Source organism: Gobius niger, assembly GCF_951799975.1.
Source record: "Gobius niger genome assembly, chromosome: 17".
NCBI classification, from domain to species: Eukaryota; Metazoa; Chordata; class Actinopteri; order Gobiiformes; family Gobiidae; genus Gobius; species Gobius niger.
The window spans coordinates 14,774,037-14,791,245 of record NC_136868.1 but is presented as its reverse complement, the minus strand read 5'-3'; the positions used below and the strand labels follow the sequence as shown (position 1 = coordinate 14,791,245).

The 17,209-nt window shown below is 40.6% G+C and overlaps 1 protein-coding gene across 1 annotated transcript; it reads right to left on the bottom strand.

Annotated features, from left to right (window-relative positions):
* Positions 1 to 5,118: 5,118 nt before the first annotated feature.
* On the bottom strand, positions 5,119 to 16,875 carry fsd1 (fibronectin type III and SPRY domain containing 1). The gene is made up of 13 exons (XM_079574691.1): positions 16,708 to 16,875; positions 15,862 to 15,957; positions 15,638 to 15,769; positions 15,125 to 15,226; positions 13,374 to 13,396; positions 12,037 to 12,158; positions 10,307 to 10,516; positions 10,105 to 10,203; positions 9,883 to 10,027; positions 7,742 to 7,824; positions 7,356 to 7,607; positions 7,183 to 7,271; positions 5,119 to 5,675 (listed from the first exon to the last, which is right to left on the bottom strand). The coding sequence occupies exons 1-13, from the start codon at positions 16,720 to 16,722 to the stop codon at positions 5,565 to 5,567; spliced, it is 1,479 nt and encodes a 492-aa protein (XP_079430817.1). The 5' UTR covers positions 16,723 to 16,875; the 3' UTR covers positions 5,119 to 5,564.
* Between the last annotated feature and the right edge of the window lie 334 nt (positions 16,876 to 17,209).

Below are 17,209 nucleotides of genomic sequence, written 5' to 3'. Positions count from 1 at the left end.
TTTTGTTGCTCTTTGGTGGCTTTGATTAACACTTTTTGACACTGTTATGTTACATTTTAACGCTAGTTTTCGTCTCGTTTTTGACGCTATTGACTTTTATTCAAGAAGCTTTTAGATTTGAGTAATACCAGTCTAGATTCAGGTGGGGATTAAGAGGTTAATGGACAGATGACTTTAATATTACTTATCATGCTTTTTTTTTCCCTTTACAGCCATCTCAGAGCTCAAGTCGATACTGGAGAAAAAGTCCAAGTATCTGGAGTGACCCCTGCTGGTGGACGCCTGTATTGCACTGCATCACGATCAGCTGAAACTGACGCTGTAGCCGCGTGTCACTGCCAGACTTTACCCTCATGACCTGCTGCTAAAGACTTTGACGGAGAATGAAGAAAACTCGAGGTGTTTCCTCAGAAAAGGCGTTTTATCAAAGGAAACAAGAAGATTTAACACTTGATTGATTTCCTTCTTAACACACTCCTTAGAAAAAAGTATGTTGCCATAGCGACACATTATCTGCACCGTCTTACTGTTTGTTTTGTACAGTTTTATAGCCTTTCAAAACAACTGGAGACTTTTTGTGACATATTTCTACACCTAAAGTGAATAGTGGTCAGCTTGTTTCAGTAGTTTAAAGTAAGGTACAGCAGAGTAGACTATATTGTCTACATAGGTAAATAAACGTGTCCATCCCTCTATGCTGCTGGGACATTGGATGGTCCTTCATGGTCAGGAGGAGAAGCAAAAATATTAACTCAAGTAAGAGTGATGTCATCTTAAAAAATGTAAAAGTAAAAAGTAGACTCAAATAAAAGCTTAAAAGTTCAACTACCTCAGTATTGCGTGACCGTCTGAGCGTAAACGTCTGATTTAAGGTTAAGTCCCGATGGAGCTGGAGGCAAGAAGCCAGATTCCTATCGTTTCCATTGTAGCTGTTGTCATAACGACAAACAAATGTCGGTTGTTGGGAATATAAGACAAACCTTATTTTTTATTTTATCGTCTCAAATGTCATTCCTCTTGCTCTGGCACCTTCCGCCACAACAGGACCACATATTTTAGTTGTAGTTTTACACTTATCGCTAGTTTTAGTTTAATCTTATTTCTCTTGATCACTTCCTGCCTCCAGCTGATGTCACTGATGATGTCAGCAGCGGAAGGGTCTACAAGGACAAGCCATAAAATACAATAGAAATTCTGATATTAAGAATTCATCGTATTGCAGTATAAATAAATAAAAAATACTATGCATTTTTGTACATCAGCAGGAAGTATGGCATAAAGCAAAACCCACTATTTTAATAGTATTTCTCAAGTAGCATTAAGAAGTTCTGTGTGATACAGCTACGGTACTTGAAGAAGTTCAGTTACTTAAAAAGCTCTTCCAGTCCTGTTTGTGTTTGTAATTTTGAGCTTTATGTTGAATAGACGTGTGCTCTTTCACTCGTCGGTAGCTTAATATCACACTCCTTTATCCTCTTAACCCCCACCTTTTCTCCAGTTCAGCTTTACCCAAATCTTTAAGCTTCTCGACTGAAGTTTCCAGCCTATAGGCCAGTGTCACGCCTCATTTGAAAGCTAAGACCTACACGACTAATCCAAATGGGTCTTTTTCCTTGCTTTGTTTACGTGTTATCGTCACTTTTGAGTTGTTGTTTTTTTCATCACACACTTTTGTCACTTTTTCAAACGCTTTCCTTTGTTGAGTTCTCATAACATTTTTATCACAGTTTTTTTGTTGTTGTTGTTATTGCTTTCTCATCATTTGGATAAAGCCATGGAGAAAATGTGCTCGGTTAAGAGCGAGCGTCTGCTTACCTGGGATCAACTACTGGAGTAAATGGACATTATTCTGTGTCATTGATTGACTGTATCGCCTGTATTATCTCTTATCGCCTGTATTATCTCGACTGTGACATCCATTTTGTCTTTTCTACTATCCATAACGCCTTTTTATACACTATTTGAAGCTGGCCTTTGTAAAAACGTGTATTTTCTTTTGTTTTTTTGCCATTTGCCACATTTTATAGCACAAACCGAATGAAGTATATTGAAATCTGTGATGAGTTTTGTATCATGTTATTTTTGTATCTTTTATGAAAAACACGCAAAGAAAGAAAATGCTCTCACTCCTTTATTACCTCAACGTCTGATACAATATTGTGGAAAATTAAACTATTTACAATAAATCATATCTTTCTGTCCGTGTAAAATAAAGCTAACACAGCTGGATATTTCTTTTAAAGCAGGCTACAGTTATAAAGACTGAACACAGAAGCATCCCAGGAAAACGACAACAAAAATCAACGCAAAAGTAAACATTTCCAGTAGCTGAGGTCCTGTTGGAGAAGTATTGTTCACATTAGTATACAATAGTGGAAGAGACACTTGTCAAACACTGGAGATGGAGAAGTTGGCTATCGGATTGTTGAAAGCTTTTGGCGAAAGGTCAATGCGTCAAATCTGAAGTGGGTGCAGCAAAAAGAACATACGTTTTGATTAGCTTTTTCTAAAAATAAAATCTTAATACTCAAATATCAGGGCAATGAATTTCCATGGTACATTACTGATTGCTTGAGCATTAAAAGCTTTTTGTGTCATTCCAAATGAGAGTCGTATCATGCCAGCTGTTTGCACACTATGCTACAAAATGCTTTATTTAGAGATGTGGATTCTGGGTTTGATTAGTCATACTACTGATTATGAAAGCAGTGGGCAGTCGTAAAGTGTTTAACCGCTTAACCCACGCCTGAACCGCACATTTTCTCCAGTTCCACTTTAACTAAATCTAAAAGCGCCTTCAAAGTGATAAAATGGCGACAAAAAGAAGTCGAAAACTACGATGAAAAAGTCACAAAAAAGTGATGGAAAAATGTGACAAAAAATTATGAAAAAATAAAAATACAAAATTGACAAAAAAGTGATAAAAATGTTTTTTTTTATGAGAAAATGTGACAAAAAAGTGAAGAAATAGTGACAAAAAATTATGAAAAAAATTGAAAAATGTGACAAAAAAGAAGAAAAAGTGACAAAAGTGATGGAAAAAATGATGAGAAAATGTGACCAAAAAACGTGAAGAAAAAGTGACAAAAAAAAATTATGAAAAGATGTGAAAAATGTGAGAAAAAAGTGATGAAAAATATCAGTTTTGTTGCTTTCAAATAAGGCGTTGCACTGGTCTAGAGACTGTAAACTGCAGTCGAGGATCTTTTAGATTTGGGTAAAACTGAACAGGAGAAAATGCGCTCGGTTCTGGTGGGAGATAAGAGGTTAATATGCAGTAAAGCACAAGTTTATAGGGACCGTCTTTCACAAACACTATAACAAAACTTATCTCGTATTGGGTTAAAATTTAAAATAAATTGAACACTATGTTGGTAAGTCGTTGCCTGGTTCTTGCAAATCGCATTTTAAATAATTTTCCATAACGCAGTGTACACACGGAGGCTGGTATTTGAGTTATGACAGTGGGCAGAAAAGTCTCGAGATAAGGTTAATAATACTGCCGCGAGCACAAAGACTTCAAAATGACAACATACTGTAAAGAGACCACATTTAACAGTGCAAAGTATCCACTCGATTTGGCCTCTGATTTGAGATGATGAGGAAGGCACAGGGCGCAGCGTTACACACAGGACGGGGGCTGACCTTTGAGCTTTCGGGACAATAATTTACTGAGTTACATCACGGGAGACGGACGGAAGAGGAAGCGGCCAGCGCTGAATGTCTGCTCCGGCGGCAGAGATAGTGTCAATGTGTACGACTAAGACAAATGTGCTCTGAGCAAACAGCAACAGCCACACTCTCATGACAAGAACTACGTCACTGAGTTGAATCCTACTCTGCTTTTGGCAACACTTCGGAATAACACACCACTGTTCAGCAGCTTTAATGAATATGGGGATGGCAGAGGCTGGACCCTATCCCAGCAACAACACAACACAAACTAAATATCAAGCATGGGTTACTTGAATTACTTGAATTGAGAAGTTTACTTTGCTAGTTTGAGGACATTTTTCACTGGTTCTGAGGTCATCTATAGGTTTGCACCGATCCGATACTCGAAAAAATACGATATCGGGCATCGGCTACTAATATCCGATACTGAACCGATACCAGTTTTGGCTCTCATCACTTTAAAAACACAACTTTCACCAACTAAATCGAAGTGAATAAGGGCAAGCTGTCATTCTGAAGCTTAACCAGGACAATTCAAACTTAGTTAGTTTTAACCTTTAACCAAAATGCTGCGCTAGCAACAGCATGCTAAAGCTAGCTAATCAAGGCAAGGACACAAACTATGATTAGGTCCCCTGTAAGTACTGTAAGTTGTGCATATTTATGTAAATTAAATAAATAGCCGGTCATATTTTAGTGTAGAAAAGTCCAGTTATTCTTGTTTAATGTTTTTGTGTAATGTTTTTTCCATTACAGTTTACGGGCTGGATGCAAGTTGGCCATTTTATACTCACTACTGCCACCTCTGGTCATACATGTAACTGCACCTTCTATATTAAGCTTGTGCATGACTGCACATCAGACCTGAAGTAACAACTTTTTGAGGGACAGGATTTTAGAGACAGTTGTGGTGAACAGGTCTGGGCTCATTCTACACATTAGGACATGGCTGGTACGTGTAGGGGGAGGAAAATACATAATTTTAACATTTTTAAACTCCGTATAGTATCTTTAACCTAAAATTGATAACATCTATTAAAAAATTAGACTGTATTGATCTAACAATGGAGAAAAGAGGAACAACTTTTTTTACTCACAGCAACTACTTTTGAGAAAGTCTCTTGGTATCGGTTAATATTATTATCAGTATCGGAAGCAAAAAAGCTGGATCGGTGCACCTCTAGTTATCTAGCTTGAAATAAGAAAGTCAAACTACCAATGGGACAAGAGCAATTCTCTTACTCCATTGGTGAATAAATTAACCTGAAATAAAGACAAATGTATTGAATCGAGTCAAAAAACATCTCAGAACAAGTCAAATGCGCGCCTAAATCTTAACAGGCCAAAACAACTCAGATTTAAATGATCATGCTCAATTTGAGACATTTAAACTAATCTAGATATTATTTTTTTGGAGTGAATGGGCTTTGAGTGAGGCATGACAGGATATTTTAGTTTTCTTTGTGATTTCCTAACTGGAAACCTTCCACATTGTGATATCTATTTGCAATAAATTGTGCAGCCCAAACTCCCACAAATTCACTCAGTTTTAGAGAAAGCAGTTTACGTAATACATGTGTTTGGATAGAAGGAAGAGGTTCATGATAAAACAGAGACTCCATTCAGAAAAAATGTAACCAGTCAGACCAAGGATTGAGGCCCCTCTTTGCTGGGATGGCAATGCAATACTAAAAAGGTCGTTATTAACCATTGTAGTGGGAGTTATTCTGAAATGTTACCTGCTTTCTCCACACACACACATACACGCTGTGCTTGGCTGAACAATCGTGCGTCATTGATCTAACTCTCTAAGATATGGCTCGAGGTGGCCTTCTGCTGTGTTCCATGTAAATCGACAGTGACTGCGTGGAGGGCTTGTTGTGGGGGGTTTATGTGAGGCTGGCGTTGGAGCTGCTCGTGTTACTGTTCTTCCTCTGTCCGCTCTGCACCAGAGACGGCACCTGAAGACCAGTCACCACCGAGAAGCTCCCGTTCCACACCTGCAGCACAAAAACAACCACGAGTGAGACGGAGGATCTGACAATGGTGGAAAACTTGAGAAAATGACAATATTATAGGAATATTATAAAAAGCAGTGCAAGTAGTAGATGGAAGTAATGGAAGCTGTAGGGGCATCAAGGGAGCTATTCAAGTATAAGTCACAAAAGTAATATAAACACCTTGAACACAGTTGCGAAAATTCATCTTATGTGTCTGAAATATCACTATATATGGGATTCAAGTAGTTCTCAGACATTTTTAATTTGCAAAAGTCTCTCACAGGGGAAAATAGACACCACCAGCCAAAAGTTTGGAGACCCTTTTTTTAGGAATTGTCTTTTTCTTTAAGAAGGCCATTAGATTCAGCGCTTCTGCTACTGTAGATTCTCAATGAAGGCATTTATTAAAGCAGTACGAAGTAACTTGTTTACCTTAATAAATCTTTTTCGTAGCTCCTCTCGGGGTAAGGCAAGTGTTAATGGAAAGCTTTCCCTGCACCGGGTCAAAGCCACCAATACACACTAATGGGATCACGAAGAAGAAGCTAACAGGCTAGCGGGCAAAGCTAACTGTGGGCTAGCACCACTTTAGCAGTATTTACAGGCAAATTTGAGTGAAAAAAATTAGCTCCATTGTGTAATTGGATGTACAATATCCCTCTTTCCCTTTGTCTTTTCTGTCAGCGTAGTATTTACTCTCACAGACAATTAATGAGTAAAAAAACGCAACATGCTACGACACCTGCAGTTGCACTAATGGCCTCTAGGGGCATGAGTTACCTAATACTGCTTAATGGCTGCACAATATATCGCAAAAAATATTATACTGCGATATTAGGTGCAATATCTGTATTGCAAGAAGCCACAATATATTGCAACATCACAAGTCTTCATCTGACTGAGATCCACAATTTTTTTGCTAATTCAGCCAAAAACAAACAAAGAACAGAATTTTAAAATGTGTAAACGTTCAGTTTTATCTCCTAATTTAGTTACATTTTGATCCTGATCTTTTGTTTTTTTTATACTTTTGCTGAAAAACTTGCGATTTGTGTTTAATTAGAAAGGGAACATGTTGTATTGAAACGGTTTGGTAAAATATCGCAATAATATTGTGATTGCAATATTGCACCACAGTATCGTATATTTACTTTAATATCGTACAGCCACAGAACACATATGGAATTATGTTTTGAACTAAAAAAAAGCTGAAGTAGATTCTTCAAGACAGCTGCTTTTATTACTAGGTTTATGTCAGATGACGACCTTATTATATGAGCTCACTGAGAAAATGCCAAGAATCAAGGGTGGCAATTTTGAAGAATTTAAAATACGAAACATATTTTGCTTTATTTCGCCCTTATTTCTTTCCTACATAATCCCATGTGTTAATTAATAGTTTAAAGCCTTCAATGAGAATCACACAAAGTAAATAGTGTTGGAAATAAAGAAAAGCCGAGAGCAGGTACAGTATATTGAGTAGCACCTTGTCAAAAAAGTAACTTACCATGAAGGCTGGTACAACAGGCTGCGGGAACTTGGTTTTAAAAGAGTGGATCAGCTGCTTTGTTTTAGCGTTGTAAAAAGACAGAACACCTAAAGGAGGAAACATATAATAAACAGTATGAGCAACATCCTACAACACTGAGGGCTTGATCTAAGATGCAGTGAAAGTCCGACCTTCTTCATAGTTGCAGTAGACGCCTACACTGCTGGGAATGGCGCAGTCCAGAGTCCGGGCCTTGTTGTTGTGCTTCGCCGTGAGACTCTGCTGCAGCCAGTTGTTCAGATGGATGCACCAGGACGCTCCGGTTTTACCCAACTGATCAAATTTCCCTAAACTCCGCAGAGCTACTCCGGCTGCGAACGTTTTGCTCTCCTTATCGAAGCGCACCTCCCAGTAATGCTGCCCGGCGTCGATCAACGTGTCAGCTGGGAAACGATACACGAGGGATTACAGCACGGGATTACGTACGAGGTCAGTGATGATTATTGGCACAAAAGTAGCGACAAATCTGAAAATATTCGGCTTTGAGGACTAGTCATGAGCATTGTGTTTCTGTTACCTAGTACTGTGTAGGACTCTGCAGTGAACCTGTCCCTGCCAGGCCGGGCCGAGGGCGCTCTCTTCGGTGACATCAAGGCTGACCTGCGAACACGGAGTCATTTGGTTTATATTCACATTACATACATGTCAAGACTCTATAAAGCAGGGATAGGCAAGTTTGCGTTGTGGAGGGACGACTTTAGTCATTGCCAAAACACCAAGGGCCGAACCTCACCATTTTATCCTAAAGTAAAGAACTTTTTTCTGCAAATGCCAATGTTTTACATCAGTGGTTCTCAAGTCATGGCTTTGGGACCCACCATTACCCAAGGGTGACAAGCTCAACCCAAATAAAAATGTAAACTGTCACATATCGTCTAAAAAAAACAGCCCACTAACATTAATTTTAACTGATTCCATGCAGTTTACAATGGAAAATTTAGAAATTTTCCTATACGCTCGTGACCCACAGAAAATGGTTCCGCAATCCACTTTCTAGTCCCGACCCACAAGTTGAGAATCATGTTTTACATTATATATGAGTAAGTGTGGTGCTCTGCCAGGAAAGCTTTTAATATATACTGACACTATTTCTCACATTTTCAGAATTTAATTTCATATTTGCATCAAAATATTTCTCAAAATCATCTTGGGGGGCCAGAGGTTCTGTGTGTAGGGCCAGATTTGGCCCCCGGGCCTGACATTGCCTACCCCTGCTATAAATCAACAGAAAATAACACTAAAAATGTTTACATTTTTTCTGAAAACAAAAAACGTGAACCTCTTCCTTAACATTTTGGTTGGTAGGGCCTGGGTACCATTAGACAATACCACTATGGCACATGTGTCAAGGTCAAGGCCCGCGGGCCGCATGTGGCCCTTGATTTAATGTGGCCCTTTGAGGAGCATGAATTCCTGAGCATGTCAAAGAAAAGTAAGTCTCAAAAAGTCTCAAAAAGTCTCAAAAAGTAAGCCCATTCTTTTTTTAAAGAAATAACCAGTTTGCTCCAGCCACTAGGGGGCAGCTTAAATTTTAAAATGAAAAGAATTCCACACGTGTCCAGCAGAGGGCACTGAGATTAGGATATAAACAGCACATTATAGCCACGTGGTACATGGTCAGTCTGTCCCAGGGTGGCTGTGGCTACAATAATATCTTACTGCCATAGAATGTGGAGTGAATGAATAATGACTTTATGTCTCATGTTTGAGAAACATGTTAAATGCAGAGGACAAATTTCCCTACGGGGACAATAAAGTATACAAACAAACAAACAAACAAACAAACAAACAAACAAACATGTGACACAGCCTGATGAAGCACAATAAGTTTAAGGCGTTATTTATGAGGCCAAAGTCCTTACTATATGTGCGGCCCGCAACCTGCCATGGGGGCTGAATTTTGGCCCACGACCCAAACGAATTCAACACCCCTGCACTATGGTGTCAAGAAAATGAAACTATAAAAAGGAGGAACCAAAAGTTTTAATGCTGTTGGTCCAGGGACAGCACTAAAGGAAGTGACTTTGTTGTTTCAGCTTTTTTCTCCCATTTTTTCCCCTATATTTTCCATTTATAGATTTTTTTTGCCCAACATTTTCCCCATTTCTCCCAATTCTTTTCCTTATTGTTGCCCCAACTCTTTCTTGTTTTCCCAATTTTTTCCCTCATTTTTATTACTAATATTTTCTCTATTTTCCCATTCAATTTATTCCCCATTTTTTTCTTACTTTTGTCCCAATATCTTCGCATTTTCCCAATATTTTCTGTATTTCCCCCAATTTTTTCCCATTTTCAAAAGTATTCCCCACTTTTCACACATTTCTTCACATTGAAGATGATGTTGTTGTAAATTTGCACATCTTCCACACATTTTTGTTTTCTGGCTCTAGACGACAAATATGTTCGTATAGGTATCGGAAAAAGTATCGTTTAGGTATCCGACTATCCGTATCAAAAACCAAGTATCATCAAAGCAGTGGTATTGAAAAAAATGTAACGTTCCCCAGCTCTACTGTCTGGTTAAACGCCATTTCCTTTTATGATTCTAAAAGGTGCAACCGTATAGAAATATGTAGAAAGACAGTGTCGCAATGACATTAAGCATAATGTATTGCACAATGAGTTTTTGCTGAGCCGTCATACACACAGACTGCTGACCTGGCAGGAGAGTGCATCGGGGAGTTCTTGTTCTTCTCTTTGCGGATGTCTTGGATCTTCCCCCCGCTGCTGTCCCACTCCACGCTCAGGTCCTCCACTTTGAGGTTCTGATGGGACGAGCCCGAATCGAGTTTGAAGGTGAATGCTGACACAAAATAAGGTTTAAAATTCACTTTGTAATTCAGTAAGTAAAAGCTGTGAAATGTAGAAGCTTTGACTGACCGGGGGTTTCTAATGTGATTGGCTCTGAGAACTCTCCTGCCACGGCCTTATTGCACGCCTTCACTCTGAACGTCATGAATCGTGTTTCAAAGCGAAGACCTGAATATTAACAACAGCTCGAGTTCAAGCATCAACGGCAGAAGAGATGTGTGTGCAAATGTGTTGAAATATGACTTCCTCCTGGGGATATTGGCCTCATTACCCGTGATCATGCTCTCTGTCTCCTTAATGCCCTCCAGTACCATCCAGGGGTAGTCCTCTCTGATCCGGGGCGGGCCCTCGTGGTTGGTGCGTCTGTGCTCCAGGATGTAGTGGTCGATCTTACTGTCTGGCTCAGGCATGGTCCACACCACAGTCACGGTGTTGTCGCAAACCTGGCACTCGGACACCTGGATCTCTGGAGTCGCTGGAACTAAATCAGGAGGAAGAAGAAACAAATTAGAGACGGATGATGAATTATGTAGAAAAAGAGAAAAAGACACTTGTTTAACTGCTGAGTCATAAAGTTACTACATAGGTCTTGTGTGTGTTTTGTTATTGAATTGATGCCAACAGACGTAGTTAATAACTGAGCATTTGCTTTAGGTACAGATGACAGAATCCTAAGCTCTACAACTAAAAACAATATGTAATCATGTTTAGGCAGTACTAGGCAATACAGTCGTTATTTAGTGGAAGAGCTTAGAAAATACAAGTCTCTCCAACAATAACATGTGGTTCATAAACATCAAACTTATAACCCTGCTCGCTCAACACCTTTTATAACATAAGTTGCTATTGACTTTCTTGTGTTCTTAAAGCTTGTTTGTTTGATGATGGAAGTGCATGAGACCGAGACTGTTTGCCTCTGCAAGCGTCGAGCCTGTGGTAGACACGTGGGCTGTAACTAAACCAGCAACACACGAGTGATATCCCCCCACAGTTTCACAGCTGATGACCTCATTTCACTTTGCAACTACAAACCTTTGCAATTGTACAACTATGGGGATTAAATGTTGTGAATTACATACTATGTTTTGAACAGGGATTAACTGTCCAGATGTAGTGACCATCTTTCAGTTACGGTAGTATTGCTTATTAAAATCTAGTATTGCTTTCTATTTGCCTACTGTTAATTAAAAAAATAAGCAACAAAAACTAAAAACTAAACTACATCTTTATCCATCTTAGAAGGTAAATAAAAAAGCTCAACAAGCCACTGACATTAAAGCCCCACATGAGGCATCATGGGACGAGATTGTTTAACACAATATTTACCAATGGCTAAGAAACATGTGGCAAGGTCAAGGCCCGAGATGATTTAATGTGGCCCTTTGAGCATGAATTCTTGAGCATGTCAAAAAAAAAGCAAGTCTCTAGAACATTCCTGTGCAGAGTTATGTATTTTTAAAGAAATAACCAGTTTGCTCACTCCAGCCACTAGGGGGCAGCTTAAATTAAAAAAAAGGAAAGAATTCCACACGTGTCCAGCAGAGGGAACTGACATAAAAAGAGATCAGGATATAAACAGCATATTATAGCCACGTGGTAAATGGTCAGTCTGCCCCAGGGCGTCTGTGGCTACAATAGTAACTTACAGTGAATGACTTAATGTAGCACTTTTTGAGGCTCAGAAAGCGCAATAAGTGTAAACTGTTGTTATTTTTGAGGCCACAGTGCTTTACAATATATGCGGCCCGCAACCTGCCGTGGGGGCCCTTGACCCAAACGAGTTCCACACCCCCTATTCATACGCCAGTGCACAGACACTGGAGGGAAAGCGGGTGAAGTGTCCGTCTCAAGGACACAGTGACAGTATGCATAAGCCAGAGCCAGGATCAAACCAACAACCTCTGCCACTGAGCCACTGCCGCCCCAAATCGATATTGTTCAAATTCAGAAATGCACCGTTGTGGTTTATATAGATCTTCTTCTTTTTTATTCCAGACCAACCTGGGAGAAACTTGAGTGCCTGCAGCAGCTCTCGTTCCTGGCTGAAATCCACCATCAGGTGACTCATGTTGTCACTGGCCTTTGCCTTGAGGGAGAGGCGAAAGGCTGGGGCCATTGTGACACTGCAACAAAGAGAGGCACAGAGACACAAACACAGCGGAAACAAGCACCATTCATTATTACACAAAATCTCAGGGTATAAAAACAACCAAATACAGCAATGATCACTACAACTGTACGTGCCAGTGGTTCTCAAACTCAAGTACTGACCCCTGAAAGTGTTTGCATCACATTCAGTGACAAAATGAGGCACGGTGCACATTATTATTGTTGACTGCTCAGTATTTGATCCTTTGCACCATGTGTGTCCGAGGGACCAATTTCCAGATCTTGCGAAATTCGGTACGAACTACCGCAAGATGAAGGATTACAGAAATTAAGGCAGTACTTAGTAACTTGTTTACCTTTTCGTAGTCCATCTGGGGGTAATACAAGTGTTAATGGGATGATTGGGGGGTCTTTCATCTTCCCCTGGTATCTCTGCCCAGAAAACCACAATTGCAACTTCCCTGCCTACGGGTCGGAGGTGTAATACACGCTAATAGAATCATGAAGAAGAAGCTAAGGCTAACGGGCAAAGCTAACTGCGGGCTAGCGTCACTTAAACAGTATTTACAGCCAAGTTTGAGTGAATTTTTTTTTTATCTCCATTGTGTAATTGGATGTACAATATCCCTCTCTCCCTTTGTCTTTTCTGTCAGCGTAGTATTTACTCTCACGGACAATTAATGAGTAAAAAAACTTAACAAGCTACGACACCTGCAGTGGTGCTTATGGCCTCTAGGAGTTACTTAGTTCTGCTTTAAATACATGAAGACAACTCCTTGCATTGATCCACTGTCTGGGATTGAACAAATCCCAAAACTTACAGGAACTAAAACCCAAACTAAACAGAGATAAACCTGACAAACCCCCAAATGGCAGCAAAACACTTCTGAGTATCACACAGAGAAGCCTGCAGACCACAGTTTGAGAACCACAGAACTTAGACCACTACCACTCAACTCATGAATGATCCCACATTCAAAACACACACAGGGGGAAAGCATTCGGGAGCACACAGCATCGTACAGTCTAAAATGGACAGAGCGAGAAACGGGAAACATAAAGGGTAAAACACATTTGCCAGGATGCATCTCACGGTCTATGAAATGAGTGGAGAGGCTACTCATGCATGGACGTATATAGGCTACAAGGTCACACATGGCTCACTGGTTAGCTACACGAGAAGAAGCTATGATGACAAAAGACAAGCAATTGATAACTTAGTACAATACCTATCCTTAATGTCTTTGGCCGCCTGCAGAGGAAGCAGAGAGGGAAAGGAAAAGGAGAAAGATACGAAGCGGAGAGAAATCTGAGTTGTTTTTTGTTGTTGTTGGATTAAAACACAGAACAACATAAACATTAAACAGTTGCAGCTATTGTGTTAAAATCGGAGAGTTCCACAATGCAACAGAGAAGTTATTATACAGCAGCATGTGAGATAAACAACTACAGTATAACCAGAGTAGAGTAGCCAAAATATTTACTCAAGAAAACACAACGCTACTTTAAAATATTGTTACTCAAGTAGGAGTAAAAGGTAGTAAGAGTAAACAAAAGAAGCACTTGGAGAAAAAGTACTGTGCATACTGAGTAACTGAGTAAGTTTGATTCATGTTTCAGTCGTAACATAAATTATGAGAAACAAAACAAAACCTGAAAAAAAACCCCACCAAAAACATCTTTTGTTTTTCACGTCAAGATTAAGATTTTTCTCTTGAAGATTTTATTGGTTTGGCTCAAGTAAGAGTACAGATATTTCATTTCAATGAGCAGAGGAAAAAAAAGATGATCTGAGGCACTCTGACTTAGCTAAAAGTCCTTTATTAAATGGACATGCCGACGTTTCAATGTTACTCAAGTAGAAGTAAAAGTACTGTAAGGAAAAACAAGTTGTAAAAGTATAATTACTTCAAAAAGTTACTGAAGTACATGTACTTGAGTAAATGTGACGCCTCTGAGTAAACGCTTCTATACAATGCAATTTCTATCATTTCACAAAAATCTAAGAAAAGGTACAATATTAACCCGTCAGTTTTGTTTGCATCGTTTCGGTCTACAAACATCATATCGCATATCATTATCTCGATATTATTTTTTGATATCGTTGTGAACACAATATAATTTATGTTAGACTCAGCTCCATCAGAGCAGCAAAAACACTGAGTGTAGGACACAGGGGCATGTGTTTAAAATGTAAAATGAAATGAAGGATGTAAACTGCTCGAGTCGATCATATTTGTGAGGACATTAGGATGGCGCTAAAAAATGGGAAATATCTTTGCATTAATCCTCCAAATCGCCGTATGGCTGGAATTTTCAAGTAATTTGTCCGTTGTCACTTATATCGTCAAATATACAGTATATTGTGATATTTCTCTAGAACGCTGTTTAGATCCAAGACGTGTTTGACGAGATTCTGTAGCATTACTGTACTTTACTAAATAAAGAGATTTTTTTTTTTTTTTTTTGTGGGGTGTAAGGGTTTCGCAGTTTTGTTTTCTTTTGTGGGTCCCAAATAGTTAAATAGTCTGGGTACAATCAGCGCCATAAGTGAGTTTTAAGGGAACAGGCCACTGTTTTTCCATACTGGAATATGTTCTAACCCGAGCTTAGATGAGTTGATGCGTACCTGTCTGGTCTTTGTGCGTGCGCTCAGTCACGCAAAACGACCAAAGCATTTGGCCTCTCCCAATGTATTCCTATATCTCCAAACGGGGGTGAAGTTGGAAGCTACCACGCTCTTCCACAGACACGCACAAAGATCAGACAGGTACGCATCAACTCGTCTAAGCTCGGGTAAGAACATATCTCAGTGTGGAAAACGGTGGCCTGTTCCTTTAAGCTTAAGCTCTTTTACACAATACTGCACATGACATTAACGACATCTCAGCGTCAGCTCAAAACACTTCACTATAAACATACACAAAAGTAGTCAGCGATGAGTCATGTGTGGCGGTGCTTTGTTTGAGTTGTTGAATACCTGGTTGAATCCGTCCATCTCAGAGGAGCAGAGCGTCTGATTGGCCAGTTCCAGCAGCTCCTCTGAACTCTCCAGGGCTTTCGAGCAGGCACTGAGCTGACTCTACACACACAGACACAGGGAGCAGGAGAGAAGGAGTTAAACCTGAGACTTCTCATATAATAACTCTACTGTGCCCCGCTGGAGAAGCTGATCGGAATCATTTGAGGGTCACGGACTTGCCCTGGGGCTGCAGCCGTTTTGGATACAAGCGCCAAAACATTACAGCGCTAAACAAAATCAAGATAACGGGGCACGTAGCAAATTCTTCCAATTCTGTCAACCATACGAATCATAGTAACACAAAATGCTTAGTAATCACAGCAGTATAAATTGACCAAACTCTGTGTCTACTGGCCATCTGAGTAACTGCCCCTTGCGTATATGATGAACATTATTTGAGTAAAACAAAGAACTTGAGGGTGATCTGAAATGCAGTGAAACTATACAACATAATTGCGGGCTTTTGCTTACCTGCAGCTCATACGTGCGACTGGCCCGCTCCTGTTTGATGCGCGTCAGCATATTTTCCTTCATTTCGTCCAGCACTGCATGAAGGGCGTTAAACTCGGACTCAAGATCCTCCTGGACTCGGTTTGAGTTCGCCTAAAACGGACCCGAATGTGACACAAACAAGATCATAAAACAAAAACTCCAGCAAACCATGGCTCCTACTCGTCATCATGCGCTTTGTTTACCTCCAGGTTTTCAACGCTCTGCTTGAGGGTGCAGACGAAGTTCGAAATTTCCTCATTCTTCACTGCCAGCGTGTGCGTGATCTTGCGGAGGGATTCCTAATGTGAAGGAGAGACAACAGATGTTAGACAAATATGATCCTCAGATGCATGTAACCCAACACTCACAGGTTTACCTTTCATCTTGCCTAATGAGCATCTTCTAAAAGGGGGCTTCAGCAAAACAAAACCACCTACACTTTAAGCACAGCCCGGCTAATCCCACTGCCTAATAATAACCCATTAATCACATGCATACGTTTGGTTGTTAAGACACAACGGACCCTCTCTGCTGTGTTGGGATGAGATCACTTCAGAGAGAAAGGGAAGGACCCAGCCTCGCCTCGGTGCTTAACAAGGAGGACACTTCACGGGCGCATATATAATTCAATAATGCCGCTCCACCGCCGCCGCAGTACAGCTGATGTCTTCAAATGACAAGCTACACGGCCACTACTTTCACTACGGATCCATTGGAGTGGTCTAAATTCAGATTATCGCAATGACACCTGAAATGTTCATTCATTCTTTGAGAGAGCGGTGCAGCAGCCGAATATAGTATGTAATAACGGCTGCACTGAGGCCCGTTGGATCTCGATATTTCACTATTTACAACAACACTACACAGCCGGACACATTTTCCACTTTCAATGCTTTCTTGTTATCGACATAAGTCCGTTCTTGGTACCGACAACTCGCCCCATTAGCGGCTTCTCTTCTCCCCCTCCTTCCTTTGTACGCTACGCCCAGGCTCGAGAGAAGGCTGTCTTTGCCCCATCCGAGACACCTGTTCCCCGGGCTGCGGCTCACCTTCTGGTCGCCCATGTCGTCCCTGGGCTTCACCGGCGACACCCGAGGCTCAAACCCCCGCCGCTGGGTCTCTCCGTGGCTTATTCTTGCGGTATTTCCCCCAAAGAGCTGGTGCTGATGCTGCCGGAGCGAGTGCAACGCATCTTCGGACGAGCACCACCAACGCCTTGGGCCGGAGAGCTCACTGTGCGCATGCGCCGGTGGAGGAGTCTGGGTAATGGAGTTTTCTACGTCTGTTGGAGTTTACATCAATGTTCTAATCCGGGAGTGGCCAAATGCGGCCCCCAGATCAATTTTTTTCTTCTTGTTTGATTGTCACACATCAGAGAGAACAATAATAATAACAATGGCTTAGACGTGTATTACGCTTTACAAGCCTGTGTTAACAAGCTTCTCAAAGCGCTACACTGTTGTCATTATTCATTCATACCAGACAGTGGTGGTAAGATACTATTGCTGCCCATTGGGGTAGACTGACTGAAGCAAGGGAGTCTGTGCCATC

Excerpts from the sequence above, each read along its gene's own strand:
- fsd1 (XM_079574691.1), bottom strand. Across the intron at positions 15,770-15,861 it reads AGAGCGTTGAAAACCTGGAG|GCGAACTCAAACCGAGTCCA; the intron begins GTAAACAAAGCG and ends GGTCCGTTTTAG. Across the intron at positions 10,028-10,104 it reads AATCACATTAGAAACCCCCG|CATTCACCTTCAAACTCGAT; the intron begins GTCAGTCAAAGC and ends ATTTTGTGTCAG.